The sequence below is a fragment of the Chrysemys picta genome, chromosome 3, assembly GCF_011386835.1.
Source record: "Chrysemys picta bellii isolate R12L10 chromosome 3, ASM1138683v2, whole genome shotgun sequence".
Taxonomy (NCBI): domain Eukaryota; kingdom Metazoa; phylum Chordata; order Testudines; family Emydidae; genus Chrysemys; species Chrysemys picta.
In genome coordinates this window covers 135,577,706-135,602,964 of record NC_088793.1, presented here as the reverse complement: position 1 = coordinate 135,602,964, position 25,259 = coordinate 135,577,706, and the positions used below count along the sequence as shown (strand labels likewise).

Genomic DNA, 25,259 nt, shown 5'->3' with positions numbered 1-25,259 from the left:
GGAGGTGGCATGGGGTGGAGTAAGCTGTGCCATTCCACTTTCCACTCCATTCCACTCTGCATCAGTTCAGCTGTACATAGCCCCGCCCACTCCCTGTCAAACTCTGCAGGAGTGGAAGTAGCAGCCTAATGGCAAGGTGGGTACAGGGCCGGCTCCAGGCACCAGCTTCTCAAGCAGGTGCTTGGGGCGGCTGCTCTGGAGAGGGGCGGCACGTCCAGGTATTCAGCGGCAATTCGGCAGACGGTCCCTCACTCCGCCTGGGAGTGAAGGACCTCCCGCCGAATTGCCGCCGCAGATCGCGATCGCGGCTTTTTTGTTTGTTTGTTTGTTTGTTTGTTTTAGCTGCTTGGGGTGGCCAAAATCCTGGAGCCGGCCCTGGGTGGGTAGCCTGAACAAGGGAGTAAGCAGCTCCTTACATCCCCCTTACTTTTCTGCATGGGCATGCACCCACAGAGGGCATGCACCTCACTCCTGAGGCCAAGGTAAAACTTGAGGCTCTTCAGATAAGGAACACTTAACTAAAAGGGGCTGTTGCCCAGTTAGAACATAGGATACCTACTGTGTGAATCCTAAAGGTTGGAAGCACTGAACCAGTCCTAAAGGAGGGGATTATGCAGACCCTAGAAGCACCATTCAGAACTGGATGCTTCTGATAACTTAGTGAGTACACCTCTCAAAATGCCCCTCATTTTAGTCCCAAAGTTACCTTCATTTCAGAAAAATTTGGTGTCCTCTCACTTTTTCACGTTGACATTTTTTTTACATCAGAAGTAAAGAATCAAGAAATAGAGGTTACAAAAGCATTATTTACATTACATGAATGAATCCTACAGCATTTTAGTTTACTGAGTGAATAATTTGGTTTCCCTCATTTTGGGTCTTTTTTACAAACTGCACCCCACATTTGGGCCTTGGCAGGTCAAGAGGCATTCTCTTTAATCCTGGAGGATCTGGTATTTTAAGACGACCCAGTTTTGGAGGATAAGGAAAGTAATGGCAGTAAAAACTTCAATTGCTTCAAGTCTTGTGTCCCTCTGCTCTTCCTGCCTTGGATGTATCATTGGATTAACAGATACTAGAGACTTTTCATGAGGAGAAGAGAACTCAGTCACTTTCTTGAGGTGTATGGGAGACAGACAAAGTGGAGACCAAGTAAGATCTTTATGTCCGCTACCGACTTGGAAAGTCATTAGAGCTTTTTGGGTTCTGGATTAAGGTGGTTACTCTTTTTGGCTTGTATTAGGGGTGACCTATTTGTGCTTAATGGTTGTATGTATATTTGAGAACACATTTGGTTGCTCACAGTCTTTTCATTCCTGTACTTCTACACTTTTGATGTGGTAACAATTAAAACACCTTACATTTTATAAAACAGATTAAGAGCTAATTCTTCTCCACAACTTTGTTTTTCTAAGAATCATTGTCACCACATTAGCTAATAATTTCCTTAGTTAGAGAGTGAAATGGCATTATGAAATGATGGAAAAAATAGTTCTAAAATCCCCTCAAATGCAGAAAAGTAGAAACTAGGACTGGTTGTGATGGTAATTTTAAAAAATTTCAGAATGCTTAGATTGGTGGCTAGTATGCAAATACCACGTGAACAATTAACTGCTTCAAAATAGTTGCAGGATTTCCAAGACACAATATATAACTGAACAAATGCACAAATCTACAACTCCATTAAGAAAACAGTTAAGTCTGGCGCTTTCACCTTAGTTTCAAGGGAACATTTGCCTAAACACTATGGAACACAAAAACACTATGGCATCAAGAGAGCCAAGTCTGCAATTGTGGGGATGTCACAGGTCATAGTACTGATGAACTGGCAGAGTAGTGCCCTAGCAGTTGTACAGAACCTGCCTGCACTATGTTTGGCAACCGCCTGTGCTATTAGTCCACCATCTTCAAAAGCACCAATATAGTCACAGTTTCTTTAAAGGTCCACTTCATTCAGCTACTACAAGCAAAAGGTTTTTCTTTTCCAAATACTACATTTGTTTTCCTCCTCAGGAAGTCTACTGATGCTGTAATGTTAACTGGAATTAGAACTCTGAACTTTTCTGCCTGAAACATCTTAATGTGCATCTATAAAAACTGTTCAAAGCACCTACAGGGAAGCACCAATTGCAGATTTATAAAAACACGTTAGATTGGGGTGCCGGATCCTTCATAAAAGTGGAGGGCCCATGAGGCCCCACCGCTTCTTTGGCCCCACCTATACCCCATGGCTCTACCCGCTGATCAGTCCAGAAGCCGGGTAAGGTAAGAGCCACCGAGGGGGCCCGGGCTACTGTGGGGAGCCCCGGACCCTCCACACGACCTGGGCAGGGAGCCCAAGAGCAGCCCCCGGCCCATGTCGCCCCCCGCCCCGGGATGCACCACTCAGGGCAGGTGGAGGGTCTGGGACTCCCCACACTGTCCCAGGCCCCCTGGGCTGCTCTTACCTTGGCCTGGCTGCTGCTCTGAGGCCCCACCCTCTGGCCAGGCCAGAAGCTGGAGCCTGGCCGGGGTAACAGCTACCTGGGCCACTGTGGAGAGCCCCAGACCCTTCACCTGCCTTGGCTGGGGGGCCCGAGAGCAGCTCCCAGGCCATTTCTCCACCACCCGGGCACTTACCTTATAGCCTGCCTGGGGGGCAAGGCCACAGGTAAAAGAGGAGGGGAAGGAGGCTAGGGCCTGTTCCACCTCTGCCCCCACCTTCCGGCACCACTGGGTTAGACAAACACCTGCCAGGGATGGTGTAGATAATATTAGTCCTGCCTCACTGGAAAGGGACTGGACTAGATGACTTATCGAGGTCCCTTCCAATCTTATATTTCTCTGATTATATAAGTGGTAACAAGATACAGCAAGATACAGCCTCAAATCCACATTGATAGCCTTTGCTCTGCTAGGGCCATGAACAGTCTAGGTGTTTCCTAAAGGGTTTTGTTCTCTGAAGGCAGAACAGCAAACCTCAACATACATCCAGAGAATGGAATCTCTGGTCCTTATTGATAATATGAGGTTCAGGAAAAAATGCAGGTAAGTGTACAGTCTGATTTATGTGGAAGTCAGAGACTACTCTGGGGATGAACTTAGGTTATAGTCACAATGAAACTATCCTGATGGAATACAGCTGTGGGTCAGCCATAAGGGCCACCAGCTCACCTTACCCGTCTCGCCAATGTGATGGCTACTAAGAAGGTGACTTTGATAGACAAATGGTAAAGTGAGCATGTTACTAGTGGTATCATCAAACAACTACAACCTATATTTGATGGCAACCCCATCCTGAAAGAAATTTTTCCTAACCCCTCCCCCCATTTCTGGCCTTCAAACAACCCCCCACCCTCTCCAAGTTCACCATCAGAAGCAAGATCCCCACAGACCAGGACAACAATCTGTAACCTCACTAATCCCCTCTTTGTCCTATGATGGCAGAGGTGTTAACAGGCCTCTCTACCTTGAATGGTCCCTTACAATATGTGCTAACTACTTCTGCTAAACAATCTGTTCCACCTTGCATTTTGCTGATATGCTGGGAGTTCCTTTCCCAGACCTGAAGAAGAGCTCTGTGTGGCTCAAAAACTTGTCTCTCTCATCAACAGAAATTGGTCCAATAAAAGATATTACCTTACCCACCTTGTCTCTTTAATATCCTGGGACTGACGCAGCTACAACTACACTGCATAAAGCCAATTAAGCAAAGTTTCCAAGACCACACATCTAATTTTCTAGATTATACAGCATTCATGGCATTGTCTATTAACAACATGTCATTTCTTTTCACTTGTTTTTAAAATTGGAATGTATGATGTACCACACTGTCCATTTTTTTCTGGCTGATTAGTATTGCATGAACCATCAAATGAAGATAATAAAATTTCCAGCACTGCTATCATTAGGCCTTATTAAAACAATGGCCATATTATGCATTCAAACACTAATATAACAAAATAAATCCACAGCCATAACATAATTTGCTGTTCTATGACTTCTCTGTCTACTGTAGCTCTCTAACTTCTGTTTGTCCAGGACATTCACTACATCATAAAATCAAGAACATTTATCATGTACAGAATAAGCACAGCAAGGCGCAGACTTTTGTTGCCTCACGGGGCTGCTCCACCCCTGCTCCGCCTGAGGCCTCGCCCCCAAGGGCCCTGCCCTCACTCCGCCCCCCAGATCCGACTCTCGCTCCGCCCCCACCCCTTGAGGCCCCCGCTAACCTGCCGTTCTCCCCGAGCTGCCAAACAGCTGATTGGGGGTGCCGCTAAACAGCTGTAGCTGGTGGATGCTGAGCACCTGCTATTTTTTCCCCTGGGTGCTCCAGCCCTATAGCACCCATGGAATCAGCGCCTCCGAAGCACGGCCACAACATTCAAAGCTAGATAACAAATGTCAAATGCTTGGTTTTAATTTATACACAAAACCAGAAGGAAGTACTTACACCGCAGATAAGGAGCTATCTTTCTTTGGTTTCTTTTTTTCTCGGGCATCGCTAAAATCCAGAGCAGCCTTGTCCATTCCTAGTAACTCACTGATTCGGTCCCGGCCATAGAACTCCCCGTATTTATCCATAACCTAAAGATCAGAGGAATGTTTAACACAATCAGTCAGGTGGGAGAATGGTCATGTTTTCATTACTCTGATTATTCTTTTACATCTGATTAAATAAGATATAATTGTTTCCATCTTAAAATAAGTTACTCGAAATATGCTTAATATATCTGGTAAAAAAAAAACCTTGTTAACAGGACTAACAGTTGAAAGTGAGTTTCAGTGAATTCCAGCTAACACCCAAAAATATTATATCTATGCTTACATATATTCTGCCCCTTTCACAAAATATCTGCAAACATTAAAATAGCTGGACATGAACAATTACAGGATGTAACCAGTCCCCTATCACTTCCGAATACTTCATTACTCACTCTTATCCCACAAGATTTACTTATTTTTAACCTTTGCAAAAATATACCCAAAGGAAAACATTACAGATTACAGGCACATAACTGAATAAGAAATAGTATTGTATAGTCGCCTAATAATTTGTGGTTTAGACCTTGGTGGATATTTTTTGTACATTTTGAGGCCTTTTTTTTTTGGTATATGCATAAAAACATCTCTGCATTATTGTGACTTAGGCAGTACCCTGGGGAGCAGAAAAAATGTGTGTAAAACAAAGAACCCTTCCTTAAAACACTGCATTTTGCTTTTAAGACACTCACGTCTGTTCAGAGTATTTCTCTACCCCAGCATACTAAACCAGGCATTCTACAGTCTGATTGAAAACATAATCCTTTCTTTTTCCCCTCAGCTTTCCATTGGCTACTTTTTAATACATTTTCATTTATGAGCCCCTGATTAGCCTTCCTAGACAACTTTAGTGCAGACTTTCGCTATCTATCTATCTATCTCCCAACAACCCCTTCAAATATACAAATGGCATCTTCCTCAGCAAGCCTAATAAAACATAATTTTTTAGCCAAGGTAATAATTATTACAAGCCAAAAAAGTGAGAAATATTTTAAAAGTCAATTTCTGATAAATTTTCAATAAAAAACATTATTTCTCTGAAATCAGTGGAGTCACACTGGTATGAAGCCTGTGTGACAGACAAAAAACTGACCCAACAACTTTAAAACTCCTTTTTTGATCTTTATCAAACTCCTTAGAAATATGTTTTTCCTGTGATGATATTGAGATCTATAAAATTGTCACGAAGATCAGGTTTTATTCGTGGAAACTGGAGAAGCAGTTGACAGTAATATTTATAAGAAACTAGCATCAATGTTCATATTTAAGCAGCTATCACAACTCCTTAATGTTATCTATCTGTTGATGGTTAATCTTCTATAAATAGGTAGATATGTACGTACACACACACACAAAACATACGGTTGCGTGTATGTAATATACACACATACAAAATTTCACATGCATCTTACATTTCTGATTTTTATTTAAAAAGGCAAATAGACTTATAAACTTATAGACTTTAAGGTCATAAGGGACCATCATGATCTCTAAATTTTCAAAATTAATTGCCCAACTTCTATGCAAAAAATGTGTAACTACATGCACAAAGTAGGTGAGGAATTTAAAATAGTGTAGAATGGTAGACACAGTAATCTACAGCATATATATATATTTTAGAGAAATGTACCATCTTCTATTACACCAAAAATCAGCACAAAATTCCAATAAACTTAAAAAAACCTGAAAAATAATCAAGCCTATTGAAAAACAATATAAAGCATTACCTTTCTTTTAACAAACTTATCCCAATAGTTGTTAGGAAATGATCTGAAAAATATAGATGAGAAAAGATACTTTGAGGATTATTGTTGTACCGAGTAGTATAAAAAAAAATAACAAGAATGAGAAAATGCACATACAATGGTCTGGTCTTGAAATCCATAGACAGACAATTCCTGTTGAAGGCAGTGAAGTTCTCCTATGTATGGGCTCCAGAAACATTGTTGGAAAGTGATGTAGAATTCCTATATCTGCAGGGTTAACTAAATCAAATACAGAGCGTACCTAGCTGGAAATTAAAATGTTGCCATAAAAATGATGGTGGTATTCGCCCTGTCTAATGTGCAGAGTTTATAAGGCTTGATCTTTCTCCATCAACATCCACATTAAGCCATTAGAGAACACTGTGATATGCTATGGGCTCACTTATCATCATTATTATTTTTATCTATTATTTGTACTACCATAGCACCCCAAACACTGTACAAACACTGAACAAAAAGACAGCTTTGCACATGTTTATGGGGGCAGGAGGAGCTTCTCCTAAGCATGAGGGGCAGCATGGGAGAAAGGACAAAGGTGCTTGTTTCAAAATTTAACAAGTGGGAATTAGAGGCATGATTAGAGTGGGAACTGACATTTCAGTATTGAATGACAGATAACAGGAATGTAAGGGATTGATGGTAAAGAGTCTTAAAAGTGAGGACCAGGAGCTTCTCTTTGATGTGATAGAGAAGGGGGAGAGCCAGTAGAGGGATTCAAAGAGAAGGGTGACATGGCCAATGCAATAGCACAAGAGAATGATCCTTGCTAAATCATTCTGAATGGATATAAACGGGGAAAGATTACATTTGCCAAGTCCAGAGAAAAGGCTGTTGCAATTATTGAGATGTGAGATGATAGCTTGGACAAGAGTTTCAGTTCTGTAAATGGATAAGAAAAGCCATATCTTACATATGTTATGCAGAAAGAATCAACAAGATGTAGACATCCTGGATGTGAGGACCTACAGAGAGGTCCAAATCAAAGATTAAGCCCGGGTTATGGGCTGGGGTGACAGGCAAGGTGACAGGTGGTGTTGTCCATGGCTAGACATCCACTAAGATATCTTGAAAGAAACTGGTGGAGAGAGAGCAGTGGAGGAGGGGAGGGTCTGAGGAGACACAGGTAGCAAAAAGGTGGCTGGGATTGTGGACATGTAATTCAATTAATTTGGAGAAGTAGAGTTGTTTAGCTAGGAAGATGGCAGCACTGAGAGGAAGGAATGAATTTGTAATGGAGGAAGTAAGTATGGTCACAAGATTTCTGGTAGTGATGCTCTGTGGGAACAGGAGTGAAAGACATCCTTCATATGTAAATGAAACACAGCTATACTAAATGCATCTGCCTCATCTGGAACAGAAATTTTTGTAACCACAAATGTCATGGATCACTTCTAATTCGGGATACAAGTCAGAAGAGGAATGCACTCTGTAAATCTAGCAGAAATCATAACTGTCCCCTCAATCTAGGGCCTCAGCACATCACCTTGTCAACCAGTGGGCAATCTTTGATTAATATTCAATTCAGTTCTATGTCTATCTATGTATACATGCATTTAGAGGGTCAACCACTGTAGTATCTAGGTGACAAATACAAGAATTTAAGCTTCAGCATTCACTGTGCAGGACTGCATGCTCACCTAACCTGCTGATGTTGTATGCCATGTGATGTCTTTTCTTTTGGGTGGAACTCTATTGGGAGTGGAGAGTACTTTGGTTCATGATAGAGTTAGGTTAAGTGATGAGACTGCAATGCTCTGAAGGAGGAAAGGTCAACCTTATGTAGGAAGTTCCACAGTTAGACTTTTTCTCTGAAAATGACTTGTCTCTAGATCATATTAGCCTTGTTTTGGATATCAGTGTACCTGTTGATCACAATGTTTGTTGAATGGGAGAGGGAGAGGTGATCCATTAGGCAGTTGATCTCTGCTCCACAAGAGACTTTAAAGATGAGAACTAAGAAAAGCAACTACAAGAAAATAAAACAATATATAACAAATGGGAAAAAGGGTAAATTGATAGCAATGAATATAAATTAGAAGCTAGCAATTGTAGAAAATTGATAAGGGAAGGAAAAAGACACAAAGAGAAATCAATTGACCATCAGATGCTGGGAATAGGTCATGGGGGATGGATCACTTGATGTTTACCTGTTCTGTTCATTTCCTCTGGGGCACCTGGCATTGGCCACTGTTGGAAGACACTGGGCTTGATGATACTGGGCTAGATGGACCGTTGGTCTGACAGTATGGCTGTTCTTATGTTCAGAGCAAGAAAAATAAGAAGTTTAAGTATATTAAGAACAAAAATGAGCCTAACAATGATATTGATCCATTGCTCTATGGAAATGATTGAATTATTTAAAAAGTCAGAAGTATTGAATACATATTTCTGATTTGTGTTTGGGGAAAAAGCCAGATTATGTATTCAGACCATAAGAAGATGATGACATACTTTCCATTCCATTGGTAACACAGGAGGATATTAAACAGCAACTACTAATGTTAGATGATTTAAGGCAACAGAACCAGATAGCTTGCATCCAATAGCTTTAGAAGAACTGGCGGAAGAGCTCTCTGGACTGCTAATGGTTATTTTCAATTAGTCTTTGTACACTGAGGAAGTTCCAAAGGATTGTAGGAAAGCTAATGTTGTGCCAATATTTAAAAAGGGTAAGCAGGTAATTATATGCCTGTCAATCTAACATCAATTCCAGGCAAGATAATAGAACGACTGATATGAGACTCGATTAGTAAAGAATTGAAGGAGGGTTATAGAATCAATGCCAGTCCAACATGGGACTGGTTCTTGACCCTGTGCTATTTAACATTTTTATCAGTGACCTGGAAGAAAACATAAAATTATCACTGATAAAGTCTGAAAATGACACAAGAATTGGGGGAGTCATAAATAATGAAGAAGACAGGTCCCTAACACAGAGAATCTGGATTGTCAAGTAAGCTGAGTGTAAATAAACAATATGCATTTCAATATGGTCAAAGGTAAAGTCATACCTCTAGGAACAAAGCCTGCAAGCTATACTTACAGGATGGGGACTCTATCCTGGGAAGCAGCGACTGTGAAAAAGACTTCAGGCTTATGGTGGATAATCAGCTTAACCTGAGCTCCTAGAGTGATGATATGGCCAAAAGGGCTAATATAACTCTTGGGTGTGTAAATGGGGGATATTAATTAGGAACAGATTACTTCTGCATTTGGCACTGATGTGACTGCGACTGGACCACGGTCCAATTTTGGTGTTCAAAGTTCAAGAAGATAGCTGAAAAATTAGGGGGGTTCAGTGAAAAGCCACATACATTATTAAAGGTCTGGAACACATTGCCTTATAGTGAAAGACCATAAGAAATCAATCTATTTAGTTTATCAAGGAGATGGTTCTGAGGTGACTCCATCACAGTCTATGGGTATGTCTAATCTGTGATAAAAAAAAGAAGGAAATCGATCGCACAGAGTTTCAGAGCCCAGGTCAGCTGACTCGGGCTCACAGGGTCAGGCTGTAAGGCTATACAACTTCAGTGTAGACATTTGGGCTCAGGCTGGAGCCCAGGCGCTGAAACCCCACAAGGGGAGAAGGGTCTCAGAGCCCAGGCTCCAGCTCAAGTTCAAATGTCTACATTGCAATTTTACAGCACCAGAGTCTGAGCCCCGTGAGCTCAAGTCAGCTGACCCAAGCCAGACACAGCCATGCCACAGATCTTTCATTGGACTGTAGACATATCTTATAAGCACCTACATGGGGAATAGAAATTTGATAATAGAAGACTCTTCAATCTAGCAGACAAACATATAAAAAGATCTTATAGCTGGATACCGAAGCTAGGCAAATTCAGACTCAAAATAAAGCAGAGATTTTTAAAAACAAGGTTAATTAACCTTTGGGACAAACCATGAGGGTTGTGGTGGATCCTCCACCACTGCAAATTTTAAATCAAGATTAAACAGAAATAAATTCAGGGAAGTCCTTGGCCTGAGTTATGCAGGAGGTCAAACTAGATGATCACAATGATCACGTCTGGCCTCACAATTTATTAATAAGAACTTGAACTGGCCCTGATACTCAATGGGGAAACCAGCATATTAGGAAGAGCACTAGCATGACATGTTCTCAGTTACTCTTATTGCTTTTTACAGATTCAGACTAACACGGCTACCCCTCTGATACTCTTATGCTTAGGAGACAGACAGCTGTATTTTGGACTAATTGCCATGTCAATGCAGCTTCCAACAGCTCTAGGAAACAGGTATTGCTGCACTGTAACCTTGAATTAGCAAAGGGGTGATCTCTGTGAACAGGTTAACCAGGAGTGTGCTGAGTTTTCTTCTTACCTGGTGGTATAAAAACAAGTTCCCAGCCTCTTTATCAATTTGGATACGATGGTGTAAAATTAGGTTAAGTGTGCCTTAACATCTGAGCATCTCCGCCACAGTTCTTGGACTAGTGTTCTCAACTGAAGGGGCTGTCACAGCCATGAGCCTCTGCTAGATCTTTGAAATAATTTCATCTACTCACTACCATTGTCTTCCTCATCCAGACATGGACAGAAACACTTTTCTACCTCTCACAAGCAAGAAGACTGAAGACTGTCAGTTATTGATCTATGTCTGTGTTACTTCCCTGCTGGATTACTGTAATGAGTTCTACATAGCAGAATCATAGAATCATAGAACTGGAAGGGACCTTGAGAGGTGATCTAGTCCAGTCCCCTGCACTCAAGGCAGGGCTAAGTATTATTTTCAAATGCCTGTTCTCTGAGTGAGATAGACACACAGGAATATATTACTGTACTTCAAGTCCCTGTGTGCTGCACATGGGTCCCATTGCATTTTAAGTATTTGGCACTCATTTTCAAAGCCCTTAAAGAAACCAGGGGCCCAACCACCTCAAGAACTGCCCTTTCTTTGCTAAGACCTTCCCCTTAATAGAGGTAGCAATAAACTAACATGTAAGCTCTCTCTTTCTCTCTGAAAACAATTAACACAACAAACCCACAAAGGAACAGAGAAGAGAGTCCTACTTGGATGCTAAAGGGAATTTTAATTCTTCCATTGATGGCTACGTTTCATGATGATTGGCACACTACAAATAGATACATCACTGTATCTAACCTTCTGTTTACCACCATTCACCTTTCTATTTTCATATCCCTCAATTCCTTTCTCCTGTTATCTTCTCTTTCCCCCACGTCGTCCTCTTTCTGGACCCTTTTAAAATGTATTTTTCCCTTTGCTCACCTCTTCTCTTCACTCTTCCCCGCTTTTATATATGTTACCCTTTTCTGGTATCTTCCTACCACTTCCTTTGTTTTATTTTCTTTCATTCTTGACCTCCAGACTATTGAACACTCTGTCTGTAACCTACCAAGAGCCAGAAACTACTCTCCAGTTCTGGAGAGAGGCAGGCCACACCAGAGGAAGCTCTATAGCTTTTTAATAACATCTGAACAATTTTATTATTAGATATCTGAGTTTTCCAGATACTGTATATGTCTTCAAGTGTTATTCTTATTCAGTTGAACAATGCAAATAAAGTTCCTGTTATAACCAGTTAATTCTCTTTTTAAAAAACATAATGAGAAAATCAAGTATTCTGAGAAAGCAACATCTGTTTCTATTTCTCACTCTTTTTACTCTGCACCACAGTACATTGCAGTCTGAAGGCAGGTGTTAGCTAACTTCATTGTGTGTGTCAAATTGAAGGGTTTTTTCCCCAACCCGAAGAAGCTTTATTTTGTGTGCATGTTTTTGCCCAATATTTTTCTACAGTTGTGTGTCATGGTACAGTGTTAGCGCAACTGTGATAAACTGGGAAATAACTTTTATGTTTCATGACTATGGTACATACCTCTGTGTCTGTGTTTATGATAAGTTACTTGTTATAGAATTAGCTAAAAAGAGGTTGTTAAAGCAACCAGATGGGAAAGATAAAACTATGATAGAGCACTCAGAATAGCCAGTTTTATAGCTGTGAAGAGGTGACTCCTCAGCCCCTGATGACACAGCTCGTTTGCCAAGGTTAAGAAGAGAGAGGTCCAAAAAAACCCACTAAGCCACTGTGGCCTAGACAACGTTGGGAGGTTAATGAGTGGCTAAAGCCGGCCCTGGAAGTGTGAGCGAGAGCTGACAGGCTGGCAAGGGAACACAGGAAGACAGAGAAAGCCTGCTGTGAGCAGGACAGTCTGTTTTCTCCCAGTAAGAGTGGGGGATTAGCTGGGATGAAGGGAGTTTACAAAAATCTGGCAAGGAAAGACTGTTGTGTAATACCCATGCCATTTACTGTTTCTACACTTTGCTCTGCATGCTTTTGTGCCTTTGGGGGAATGAATAAATAATACTTTGTTTGGAAGGCATTGTTTCTGAGTTGCTTTAGTCAACTTGACTGATCACAGGTCCCCAGAGCGAAAGGGCTACAGGTGCCAAATTGAGTTGGGTGTCAACACAGTTAGGATTGACGTCCAGAGACCCAGACCCAGAGTGGATGGACCATGTGGTTCTGCCCAGAATGAGGTGCAGGAACCTGGGCCTGTCACCTGAGGGGCACACTCAAGGCAGTCTAAAAGGTTTCAAAGTGCAGTTCACCCAGTATCTGTGGCAGTCGCATTTGTTAGTAAATATAATACTTACCAACGTGAACTTCATTGTGCCTTGGTTTTTTTGCAGGGCAAGTCATTTCAGATTCAGGCCCTCAGAACACAGACTAACAATCATGATATACAATAATTCCTACAGATGCTTACAGTCTATTGGATTATTTTGCTGGAAGCCTAATCCCCATCGCCATCGTCCACTTCTGAGAAACTTGAGAGCTAGCTATATACAATGTGTGTATTCCAGAAAATTCTGTACACAGCTATAAAAGCTAAAGTAAAAACACTCACTGTGTGTTGATGACGAGTCTGTCCCACTGCCCTTTAATATCATCTTCTGAAGGCTGTTCTGTAATGTACAGCCCATCAAATTCCAATTTCCTTGCAACTTCCTTTTCACGCTTAAAAATAACCAGTGGAACCTGCAATAGAAAAATAAACATATTAAAAATTAGTTCAAAATCAGTGACAGCTCTGGGAGCTGCTATCTTTTAAGAACAGCTAACTGCTTATAAAAATTGAATGCACAGATTGAATGAAGCTAAACCAGCAATCAGAAGGAAAAATTGCATACTACACATAAGCTACAGTAGTCTTTCAAACAGTCAAGTATTTGACTAATGCCAGGAACCTGGGTATGTATAGATGAATGAGGCCCAGATCCTTCAGTGCCATACAATGACTTTGCACTGCACTGTTTCAGAACTGTGGCCATTAACCCAAGAAGGCTCAGACAAATGCCAGGAGGATCCTACGGTGACACAGAGCCAATATAAGGGTTTGTAGACCACACACCTTTCCTGCTGTCAGCATAGCAGGGTGAAAAGGGGCATGGCTAAAAAGTGAGCAGCACATTGGGCATGCTCCTATGTCAGGCTCATCTGGGGTTGCATAGGGTTACCATACGTCCGGATTTCCCCGGACATGTCCGGCTTTTTGGTCCTCAAATCCCCGTCCGGGGGGAATTTTCAAAAAGCTGGACATGTCCGGGGAAATAGAGAGGCATAAGCCAGGGGCCGCCCGGCCCCAGCACGACCCGCCAGGTCCGCAGTGCAGCCCAGCCCTGCCGCCCCGGCTACATTGTAGCGAGCTTGGGCAGGGGGAGGGGGAGGGCGCAGCCACAGAAGGTGGCGGAGGGGCCGCTGCTGCCCCCGCAGGCCGGGCGGACTGCGCGCCCCAGCCGAGCCCGCAGGAACACGGGGAGGCCAGGCCCAGCCAGCGGCTCGGGCTTCCCTCGCAGGCGGGGACCCCCCGGCCACTGGGTGACCCTTCCTGCGGCCCCAGGGCCACGGGAGCTGTTTCCAGTGGTGGCAGGAAGGAGGCTGCGGCACGGGGCGGGGAGTGTGGCGTATGCCGGGGCTGCAGGGACCCGCGCTGCCCCGGTTGCTGCTGAGCGTCCGAAGCCTCCGCCAGGCAGAGGCTGCCGGGTGAGCAGGGGAGCACGACAGGCGGGGGGCGCAGAGGCTGCAGGGCGAGTGGGGAGCAGGGGTCACAGGCTGCAGGGCAAGGGGCGTGCAGAGGCTGCAGGGCGAGTGGGGAGCAGGGGTCACAGGCTGCAGGGCAAGGGGCGTGCAGAGGCTGCAGGGTGAGTGGGGAGCAGGGGTCACAGAGACTGTAGGGCAAGGGCAGGTGCAGAGGCTGCAGGGCGAGTGGGGAGCAGTGGTCACAGAGGCTGTAGGGCAAGGGGGGTGCAGAGGCTGCAGGGCGAGTGGGGAGCAGGGAAGCACTTAGCAACCCCCAACCAAGATCAGAGCGGGAGGGAGGAGGGGGAATGCGGGGTGCTCAGAGGAGGGGGCAGAGTTGGGGCAGGAACTTTGGGGAAGGGGTTGGAATGGGGGCGGGGAAGGGGCAGAATTGGGGCAAGGCCAGGGCTCCCGTTATTTGTCCTCTTTTTTCAGTGTTGAAATATGGTAACCCTAGGGTCGCATTAAGGCACCTGGGGCTGTTAAAGACTGGCATGAATTAAAGTAGTCCTGAGGCTGCTCTTAAGACACAGCAGGGGAAACAGCTGCACTGGGATGAGAATAATGCAAAAGACATTGTTAAAGTACTTTTGCACACCGCCTCCTTGAGTTGTGCTCAGTGCACTTTGCCTGCCCCTGAGGATCTGGACTGCAAGGCTCTGGAGGCCTTCCCTAGGACAGAACTCTCTATAATGAGCTGGGTGACTGACATTCAAGAGAAGTGCCTCCCATTGGGGCTGGATGCGGCTGGCAGATCTTCAAGTTCCATTTGAATGGACTTTCCTTAGAAAACTGCTACTGACAGAAAAGTACATTCTGGTTGCACTAAAGCGTTAATTACATACAGAGGGCTGTTTTATTGGACTTTTATTTTGAAAAGTGATTCTGTTAGGCTCCCAGCATTATTTCTGAATTTCCCCAGATTCACCTTTTATTTATCCACTCCACATCAGTGACTCTGCACCTGAACCACAGCCTACAGCTGGACAGCATTATATTGGAACAATAACAATTAAAACTATATTACTTGATAATAGGGTGGATATTACACTCGATATAAAAACTGTAATTCAAATATTATTTGAAGACAGCTTCATAAAAAGTTTTTAGTGGATTTTACTCATTCCCATTTTAACAGTAATTTACAGACACAAATCTTGCACACAAATAAAAAGCAATACAGTTGAAATGGATTTTTTTTAAAGCAACGTGTGTCTACAGTGGCCACAGGTCGAGACTAGAACTGTCCCTTTTAAGGACAATGTCTTCCATTCAGGGCATCAGAAACTGTGGGAAATCATTATGGCAAACAGTTACTTCAATAGTTTAATTCATGTCTACCAAGAGGATAAATATAAAAAGTTATTTTTTGAGAGACATTCCATAAAACTCACACAGAAAAAAGAAAGCCGTATCTCAAAAGCCAGGACCTGGAGATGGTACTGCATATGTTACCTGACACCCAATCATGGAAAATGTGTTTCACTATTTATTGGTGTTGTGCAAGTATTTAAAGTGCATAAGGAAATCAGCCACTTGGTAACCATTTGCCTTCACTTGGAAAGCAGATCCTGTCTCTGTGGCAAAGAAAAGGTAACCAATTAAAGATAGGATGAAAAAATAACTAGAAGCCAAATAATTTCCTACTGCATAAAAACCTGTGCAAAGAGAAATGCTATTCATGTGCCTCCTTTGAGCAAGCTGCTGATATGTTGCATTCCACTTCTGATAAAACAAGACTAACAGAGGTATAAAAGGGACAAGAGGAAGGCCTTGTCAGAATATCACCCATGGGAGATCAGTCAGAAACTCTAGTCCAACTACCACACACCCTTGGCAATATACACTTCTTGTGCAGCACAGCCAGCTGACATGCAATGCTGCCATTGTAATCTATCCTCCTCTGATCACATGTATCCCCCTCTACTTGTATTTGAAAGCCACAGGTGGCACCTCAGCCAAAACAGGGCTGCATTAATGTACATGGCAAATGGCCATGTGTTGAGTCTATGAGAACATGCCATATGGAGGGATTCCACCTCCCTCACATGACAGGCCTCACCTTTCTGAATTCTTGTGAGGTTCATCACATGCATAACTTATATACAGGGGAAGCCAGCAACATAGTGGCTCTTCATGGGGGTCCTCACCCTGTTTGTGAAAAATTTCTGTGATTTTGCTCCACTGCACATCACTCAATGGAAAGGAGCAAAGGTGTCTACAAAAACAAACAGTGCTACATTCCTTGACCTCTTACTTTCAAACAGTAATATCCAATGATGCAGAAAAAGGAGATGACTGTGTGTAGGATGGCCAAAATCCGCAGCGTGGGTTCCATATAGCCACTGCTTTCTTCAAGGACATAGTGCACAGCGATGATCCGATGGGAGCCGCTTTCCAGGCTGTTTAACTTGGAGTCTTCCTCAGCATTTACCACAAGAACTTCCTTTTCTTCTATCACAGCAGAGGTGGAGACCTGTTCAAATAACTCACAGTCAGTGGGAAAACTATTTAATTTGACAGGAGTTTTGCATTTCTACACGCTATGTACTATAAATCACAGAGACAAACAAAAATGTAAATGGGGGGAAGGGAACCTTTTTTTGTGAAGAAATCGCCACTAGAAATACCTCACAGAGATCCCTCTACTTTATTCCACTGGGATGACTGGTTTTGCCATTCCCTCACTATAGAAAAGCTACCATGAACTTGACAGATCACTGGGGATCCATGGAAGGTCATGACCATAGAGTCATAGATTTTAAGGTCAGAAAGGATCATTATAATTGTCTAGTCTGACCTCCTGCACAACGCAGGCCACAGAATCTCACCCACCCACTCCTGTAATAAACCCCTAACCGATGTCTGAGCTGCTGAAGTCCTCAAATCATGGTTTAAAGACTTCAAGGTGCAAAGAATCCTCCAGCAAGTGATCCCTGCCCCATGCTGCAGAGGAAGGCGAAAAATCCCCAGGGCCTCTACCAATCTGACCTGGAGGAAAATTCCTTCCCGACTCCAAATATGGCGATCAGCTAAGCCCTGAGCATGTGGGCAAGACTCACCAGCCAGACATCTAGGAAAGAATTCTCTGCAGTAGCTCAGATCCCATCCCATCTAACATCCCATCACAGGCCATTGGGCATGTTTATCGCTAATAGTCAAAGATCAATTAATTGCCAAAATTAGGCTATCCCATCATACCATCCCCTCCATAAACGTAGCAAGCTTAGTCTTGAAGCCAGATATGGCTTTTGCCCCCACTGCTTCCCTTGGAAGGCTGTTCCAGAACTTCACTCCTCTGATGGTTAGAAACCTTCGTCTAATTTCAAGTCTAAACTTCCTGATGGCCAGTTTATATCCATTTGTTCTTGTGTCCATGCTGGTACTCAGCTTAAATAATTCTTCTCCCTCCCTGATATTTTTCCCTCTGATATATTTATAGAGAGCAATCTTATCTCCCCTCAGCCTTCTTTTGGCCAAGCTCTTTGAGTCTCCTTTCATAAGACAGGTTTTCCATTCCTCGGATCATCCTAGTAGCCCTTCTCTGTACCTGTTCCAGCTTGAATTCATCCTTCTTAAACATGGGAGACCAGAATTACACACAGTATTCCAGATGAGGTCTCACCAGTGTCTTGTATAACAGTACTAACACCTCCTTATCTCTCCTGGAAATACCTCGCCTGATGCATCCCAAGACCACATTAGCTTTTTTCACAGCCACATCACATTGGCGGCTCATAGTCATCCTGTGGTGGAGGCCTTGTAACACACACTGCAGCTCTGACCAACCCTGCTCTGATTCCCTGATAGCACAGCTCTGCCAGGGATTCGTCTAGGTACGGAAGCTTCCAGGGACAGGAGAGAGTCATCAGTGGAAAAGCGAATATAGCTTGGAGCAGCATTAACTATCTTCTGCAGGACTGATTTATGTGCTCCCGCCACAAATTACACTCCCTCTGTTTGTGCAGTCTCTGAACTATGCAGACCAACTGGGGCAGGGTCTAGTGTGGGGGAGAAGAGGGGCTGTGCTCTGAGATGGTCTTCTGCAATGAGGAAGGTGAAGACCCCCCAGTGTGCAGGCCCAGCAGGCTCTAATTAGCATTGTGCCTTATTGAATTTGACTATTTAAATGGTTAACTCTTTCCTGCCATGACTGTGTGTAGAGAGGTCAGGCATATGGGCTTTTGGTATGTGTGGCATGTTTTACATAAGATTCTCTATTTTTTTTTAGAATTGTACTGATGGAAAAAATACTAATAGACATTTTAATAGAGGTATAACTTTAACAAGATAAGCACTCAATACATTTTAAATATTAAGCAGATCCTTAATTCACTAGGCTATGCAGTCTTTGGCTAGTTTTAATTGGAAGTTAGAGTGTGTTAATTTGGCTACGGAGTCTCCCATGTTTTTCAAATTCATGCAATTATGCAATACAAGGGTTGATTAGTAATAATACAACAAATTTACCTTATAGAAGAGCAGGATGAAATTGATGGCAAAAGCAACAAACAAAGCCAACATCCTCATGTTATAAAAATTGCGAGCAAAATAGTTCTGAAAATAAAAATAAAAAATACAGTTTATCTATAAATAATTTTATATATTGATTTAGTCAACTTTGATGAACTCATAAAAATTACTTCTAAGAATCTTATGTTATAAAAAATATTCAAAGTATCCAAATCTAGAAAGCTTGTAGAGTTTTACTGTTAAAAACCCTCACAAGAACACCTCTTCCCACAATCTCCTCCAAAAATTTCTTGCATGTTTACCAAGGTTTTCAGTTAGAGTGGGAGAATCATAAAACGAAGCTGAATTTGGAACCAAATCTTAGACCTTGTGAAGAGTGAAAAGCTTGGATAACTCGGTCTTGAAATTAGTTTTCATGTTGTTAGGCCACTGTACTTTCAAGTTCCAACTGCAACAGGATTGAAAGTGGAAATATGGGAAATCCCATGAAAATACTGTTCCCCTAAGGTCTGTAGCCGGATGTGGTTTGAACAGTCCAGGTAAGTTTCAGATGTGCAGCTAAACTTGTATCCTAACTAAATCTTTTGGATATTTCCCATGGCTAATTTTTAAAACATTCACAGCTGCTGCTTTTATCTCTCTCTACATATATACACACACACACGCACACAAACACACACACACACACACAAAAACTACAATAAAAGAATACTAAAGTTGCAAAGTGAATCACTCAAAAAAATCACTCAAAAAGTCAGAGAATGTTGAAGATAAGGCTGTATGCATAACCGTAACTCTCCACCCCCTTTTGTGAATGTATTACAATTTACAAGCTGGCATAAATATGTATCTAAACTGGGGGGGAGGGAAATTGAATTATTTGAGAAACATGTTCCTTTAATTAGTCTTATTTTCCATAGATATGGGCTTTCAAGACAGTTTTTAAAAAGGTAAATATTTCATGCAAAATATAGGACATCTGTTTTATGCAGATTTATATCTAGATATGAAATTTTATACTAATATTGGGTTTTCAAAAATTCTTTAAATTGGTTTGTCACATGCCATTTGTGCTGCTCTGAAAGGTCTCATATACAAGGGAAATTATTTATCACTGCTCTAGGGGCTAGAAAGCAGAGAAGCAGTGAAAGGTGACCCTGCAGACTCTTGAACACTATGGCCTTAGCGGTAGCTCTTTTTACAGGAATATGTGTGGTGGAGTTGTCATGCAGGCAGGTGCAGAGCCAATGGGTTAGAGAGTTGCTTGGATCCATGGGAGAGAGCAGAGGAGCCCTGACTTGTGGTCGTTGTCATGGAGAGGCTCTGTAGCCACTACCACAGGTCTGAGACCAAGATTCCATTCTTCAGCCTTGTGCCTTTCAGATATTGAGCAAAGCCTCTGAATGGTGCCTCAGCCTGAGAGACAAATGTAATTTACCTGTGAGAGAGCTTCTGAACTCACCAAATTTTGCTCTCAGTTCTGAGATCTCTCCACTCTAAATTTTCCCCTTCATAGATTCCAAGGCCAGAAGAGACCAGTGTGATCATCTAGTCTGACCTGTTGGATAACATCGGCCACAGAACTTCCCCAAAATAATTCCTTTTGAATGTCAGCATATCTTTTAAAAAAAAAATCCATCTTGATTTAGAAATTGCCAGTGATGGAGAGGCCATCACGATCCTTGGTAAACTGCTCCAATAGTTAATTACCCCCACAGCAGGTTCGTGCTGCTTACTAATAGGATTTCACAGCCGCAATGCAGCTATGAACATTCGTGGCAAATTATTTTCAAGAATGCATATAATTCTTCCACCCCTTAAAAATACAAAATACATATGCATCCATTCCAGCCACAAACCCCCACATTTGCATTCACAAATTGGGTAACTGCATGTACAAGTACCAACTTGTGCAAAGAAAAAAGCAGCATGGTTTTGTTGTTATAAAGAGTGTACGTGCTTATTTGAAGGCAAACATTACATGCAGCTTTGAAGAAGGCCCTTAATGTTTGTTTGTTTTTTAAATGATTATTTTGCCTAGCACATTGGTATTTTCACTGTCATGTTGTTTTTATGCCTTTTTGGGGGGTGGGTTAAGGGCAGAGAATGAGTGAAGGTTGCTACAGCTTTCTCAGATGCACAGACACTTTCTGTAGGCCTTTGTAACAAGTTCCTGGCTAACATTCAAGTACTGAGTCCAATGTAGATAACAGTGTAGATAACATCTTACAAGAAGTTTCTGCTGGTATGCTATAATTTTCTTCCAAAAGGCTGATTCCTGGACTTCTGGTTCTCCATATCTGTGTGCATGAAGCTGTCTCAGCTTCTGTTTCCCTTTGTCTTCTTTGGCTTTTTCTTCCTTTTCTCCATCTTCTCCCCTGAGAAAACAAATGAACCCATAATGTGTGCTGAGTCACTGAAGATAACCTAAAGATCTATTGTAAACTTTTTTCCCACCCGGATGTTTACAGTCAGGGGTCGACACCACCACATTGCGCGACGGACACTTGACAAAATTACCATATTTAGTGACGGACATTGGGGGTTGGGGGTATTGTGTCATTCAGTCATTCAATGTTTTGAAAAATTACCATGGATCTCAAAATTTTTACCATGGACACATTGCTGACCCCTGTTTACAGTCCCACCACATTAAGGGGAAAATCCTGTCCCCTCATGAAGCCACAATAGCCATGATTCGTGCAGGGAAGAGACGTGAAATGAAGAGGAATCCTCCCTCTCAGGCCACAAAGAAATGGCAACAATGTTCTGTGGGTGATACTGCAGCCACTGCATTGCAGTAGCCTCTCTTAAATGAGGATATTTGACTGGTGAATCCAGGTAATTATGGATCCACCTGCTCCACCCTTCCTATTCCCAAGCCCCACTCCATATTTGTGTAGTTAGTACCAACAGAACTAAGCTCTGTAATGCACTTCGGGTAGCTCCCCTTCAGCCTCATGACTACACCACATCTGCTGTGATGAGGGCTCCAGGATGCAGAGAAAGCAGCAGGATTTGGCCATAACAGAAAATAGTTGACTTAAAACTTAAAATACATTTATGTTTTGAAACAGAATAACTGAAAAAGCATTTCCTCCTCTATTTAGGAACCAAGTCTTGAGTTCAGGATTCTGCATTTCCCCTCCAACAGTTGTGGATACCACAAGCACTTACAAGAATTGATTGTTGCACTTTCAGGTGTTTGTGACGTATCAGCTATACAAAGGAAAACAAGGAATCCTGAACTATGGGATGTAATTTCACTCTATTTTACCAGTTAAAACCAAACACTGTATTTTGCATTCCATTACATTTATTTGATTTTTAACTCGGACCATAATTCTATTACTAATATGGGACCTAAAACAATGTTGCATTAATTTAGAAAACCAAAAACAAATCAAAAACAAAGAGAAAGGCTGAGTTGCACATTGAAAAAACTGACATTAAAGTTTGTGCTGCATAAAAATCTAAGAGCACTGAACTGTCATCCTGCAGTGAGCAATGCCCACACAGAATTTTGCTAAAGCCAAAACAATATTGGACTGACGAGGTTTGTAAAATCAAAATCACCCTGGTTTACATACCTAGCAGCTACACACAGTGCATTCAGTGAACCTGTAGCTGAAGACTTTGCCAAAGACCATACACCGTACTATAAAATTGTTCTCTGGAACCTATGTGGTGTTTGTCTGTGTCTACGTTAAATGCTTCTAGACACTTTAGACAAATGGACTAAATAACGCTGGTCAAACATTTTCTGATGGAACCTTTTTTTCCATTGGAAACTTCTGATTTGATGGAATCAATATGTGCTGTGGGAACATTTAGACTGTCAAAACTTTTGATGGAAACCAGGCAGGCAAGCAGATTGGCCAGCCCGTCTGGATTCCTCTCAGCCTGCCTACAAGCTGACTGGAGGGTAGGCATGCAGACTGCTTGGGTCCCCAGCCTCCGAGAATACTGGGCAGCCTGCCTGGTGATGGCTCCCTTAGTTGCTCGGCTTCCAGCGCTACCCGGCTAGTCAGCTCCCTGGGGTGCCCATCTGGCAGTTGGGCTGCCTGGCGCCATAATTTACATCCAATAGAAAATTTTAATTTTCAACTTTTCATTCCAAGTAAAAAAAAAAATATTTGGAAATGTGACATTTTTCATGGGACAGAAATTCTGGTTCCGGCCCAGCTCTAGAGCTGAATGTAAATCAAAGCATTTTCTTCCTAAGGCCTGGTCTACCCTAAGTGGGGGGGATTTATCTAAGTTATGCAACTTCAGCTACATGAATTCATAGATTCATAGATTCATAGATTATAGGACTGGAAGGGACCTCGAGAGGTCATCGAGTCCAGTCCCCTGCCCGCATGGCAGGACCAAATACTGTCTAGACCATCCCTGATAGACATTTATCTAACCTACTCTTAAATATCTCCAGAGACGGAGATTCCACAACCTCCCTAGGCAATTTGTTCCAGTGTTTAACCACCCTGACAGTTAGGAACTTTTTCCTAATGTCCAACCTAGACCTCCCTTGCTGCAGTTTAAACCCATTGTTTCTGGTTCTATCCTTAGAGGCTAAGGTGAACAAGTTCTCTCCCTCCTCCTTATGACACCCTTTTAGATACCTGAAAACTGCTATCATGTCCCCTCTCAGTCTTCTCTTCTCCAAACTAAACAAACCCAGTTCTTTCAGCCTTCCTTCATAGGTCATGTTCTCAAGACCTTTAATCATTCTTGTTGCTCTTCTTTGGACCCTTTCCAATTTCTCCACATCTTTTTTAAAATGAGGCGCCCAGAACTGGACACAATACTCCAGCTGAGGCCTAACCAGAGCAGAGTAGAGCTAATAACATAGCTGAAGTCGACGTACTTAGACCTACTCACCGTGGTGTCTTCACTGCAGTGAATCAACTGCTGCCGCTTCCCCATCGACTCCACCTGTGCCTCTCATGGCGGTGGAGTACAGGAGTCAACGGGAGAACGCTCAGGGGTCGATTTATCGCATCTAGACTAGATGCGATAAATCGACCCCTGCTGGATTGATCACTGCCCGCTGATCCGGCGGGTAGTGTAGACATATCTTTAGTCAGCAGACAGCCTGGAACAATAGTTCTAGGAGGGATAAACTCCCTCTTCCCTTAAAGGGGTTTTAACTCTGAACCTTAAAGATAACTATTAAATATCAGACATGTTAGCTTTTGTACTGCCGGTCATTTTAATACAATCTTCCAGCTAAAGCTCTTGTCCCACAATCCCACTCTGCCTCTCAAACCTGTGCAAATGCCAAAGGCCCTAACTATTTTCTGCCCAGCTGCCAAAACCTCCAGGTTCCCCTTGGTGTGTGCGCGATAACGTGTGTGGCAGATTGAAAAGTGAAATCTTTGGGACAGCATAAAATAAATTGCATTCAGTATCACAAACAAATGCATGCAGGGGCTACTTACATATTTAGACTTCTAGTTTTAAATTCAAATGCTCCTGTAACTAGGAGTTCGGTGGCACCTTAATGACTAACAGATTTATTTGGGCATAAGCTTTTGTGGGTAAAAGGTACCACCGGACTCCTCGTTGTTTTTGTGGATACAGACTAACACAGCTACCCCTCTGATAAATGCTCCTGTGGAATTTTCCATTTTCTGCACCAGCATGCTATAGAAGCTGGGGTTGTTGAAGTAGACATTAGGTTCAGTTTTATGTGGAGTACATGGGGCCTTGGACACAGGGGAACTCAGTTCCAAGTGATATTGGGAATCTGTCTGTTCAAGCAGCCCAGCCCCGGGCTGGACATACAGTGAAAGTATGTCTCAACTCTTAGCTCTCCTGGGGAAGGGAGGGAGATAGCGTGAGACAGTGTGTAAATTCTAGTCATCAGAAGACTTATCATAGAGCAGCACTATAGAGAAGGCTGACTGTTATCCCAGGTGTCATGTAAATACAGGGATCACAGCTGGAAACGGGACTGGGAAGGATAGACTGGAATAAAGGAAGGCATAAAACCACCATAATGGCATCAATTTTATGCTGGTTTCACTGCACTGGGACTGTGAGGGGCTCCTTTGCCAGCGAGGATGATGTGTGATGGGGAACCTACATTCAGACATGTGAGATGTCTCTATGACACAGAAATGAAGGAGCAAGGGACTACCTGTAAACAAAACTGATTTCTCAGAAAAACAAACTACAGTTCTTAGGGGCAAGGTCTTGGGTTATACCTACTCTGCTTTTTCAAGTTCCGATTTAGTTTCTTCTTTCTCCTCCTTTTCATCGTCATTCACTTTCTGCTCCTTGAATGAGTCAGATAAAAAAATGTCATAGAGTTTAAGGCCAGAAGGAACCATTAGATCATCTAGTCTGACTTCCTCTATATCACAGGCCACCAACACCATCTATCACCCACACACTGAAGCCAACAATTAAAGTGAGACCAAAGTATT

At 42.7% G+C, this 25,259-nt stretch overlaps 1 protein-coding gene across 22 annotated transcripts in view; it reads right to left on the bottom strand.

Annotated features, from left to right (window-relative positions):
* Nucleotides 1-25,259, bottom strand: part of RYR2 (ryanodine receptor 2) — a 722,683-nt gene that overhangs the window by 39,906 nt on the left and 657,518 nt on the right. For all 22 annotated transcript variants that reach the window (XR_010599784.1, XM_065589065.1, XM_065589068.1 and 19 more), the window contains 7 exons: nt 25,042-25,109; nt 21,059-21,206; nt 18,826-18,912; nt 16,613-16,831; nt 13,184-13,314; nt 6,252-6,294; nt 4,436-4,569 (listed from right to left, as the gene is read on the bottom strand). Coding sequence is in view for 21 of the 22 variants with exons in the window: in XM_065589065.1 (XP_065445137.1) it covers nt 4,436-4,569; nt 6,252-6,294; nt 13,184-13,314; nt 16,613-16,831; nt 18,826-18,912; nt 21,059-21,206; nt 25,042-25,109 (830 nt within the window). In the remaining variant the exon portion in view is untranslated. The remainder of the gene's footprint in view (nt 1-4,435; nt 4,570-6,251; nt 6,295-13,183; nt 13,315-16,612; nt 16,832-18,825; nt 18,913-21,058; nt 21,207-25,041; nt 25,110-25,259) is intronic.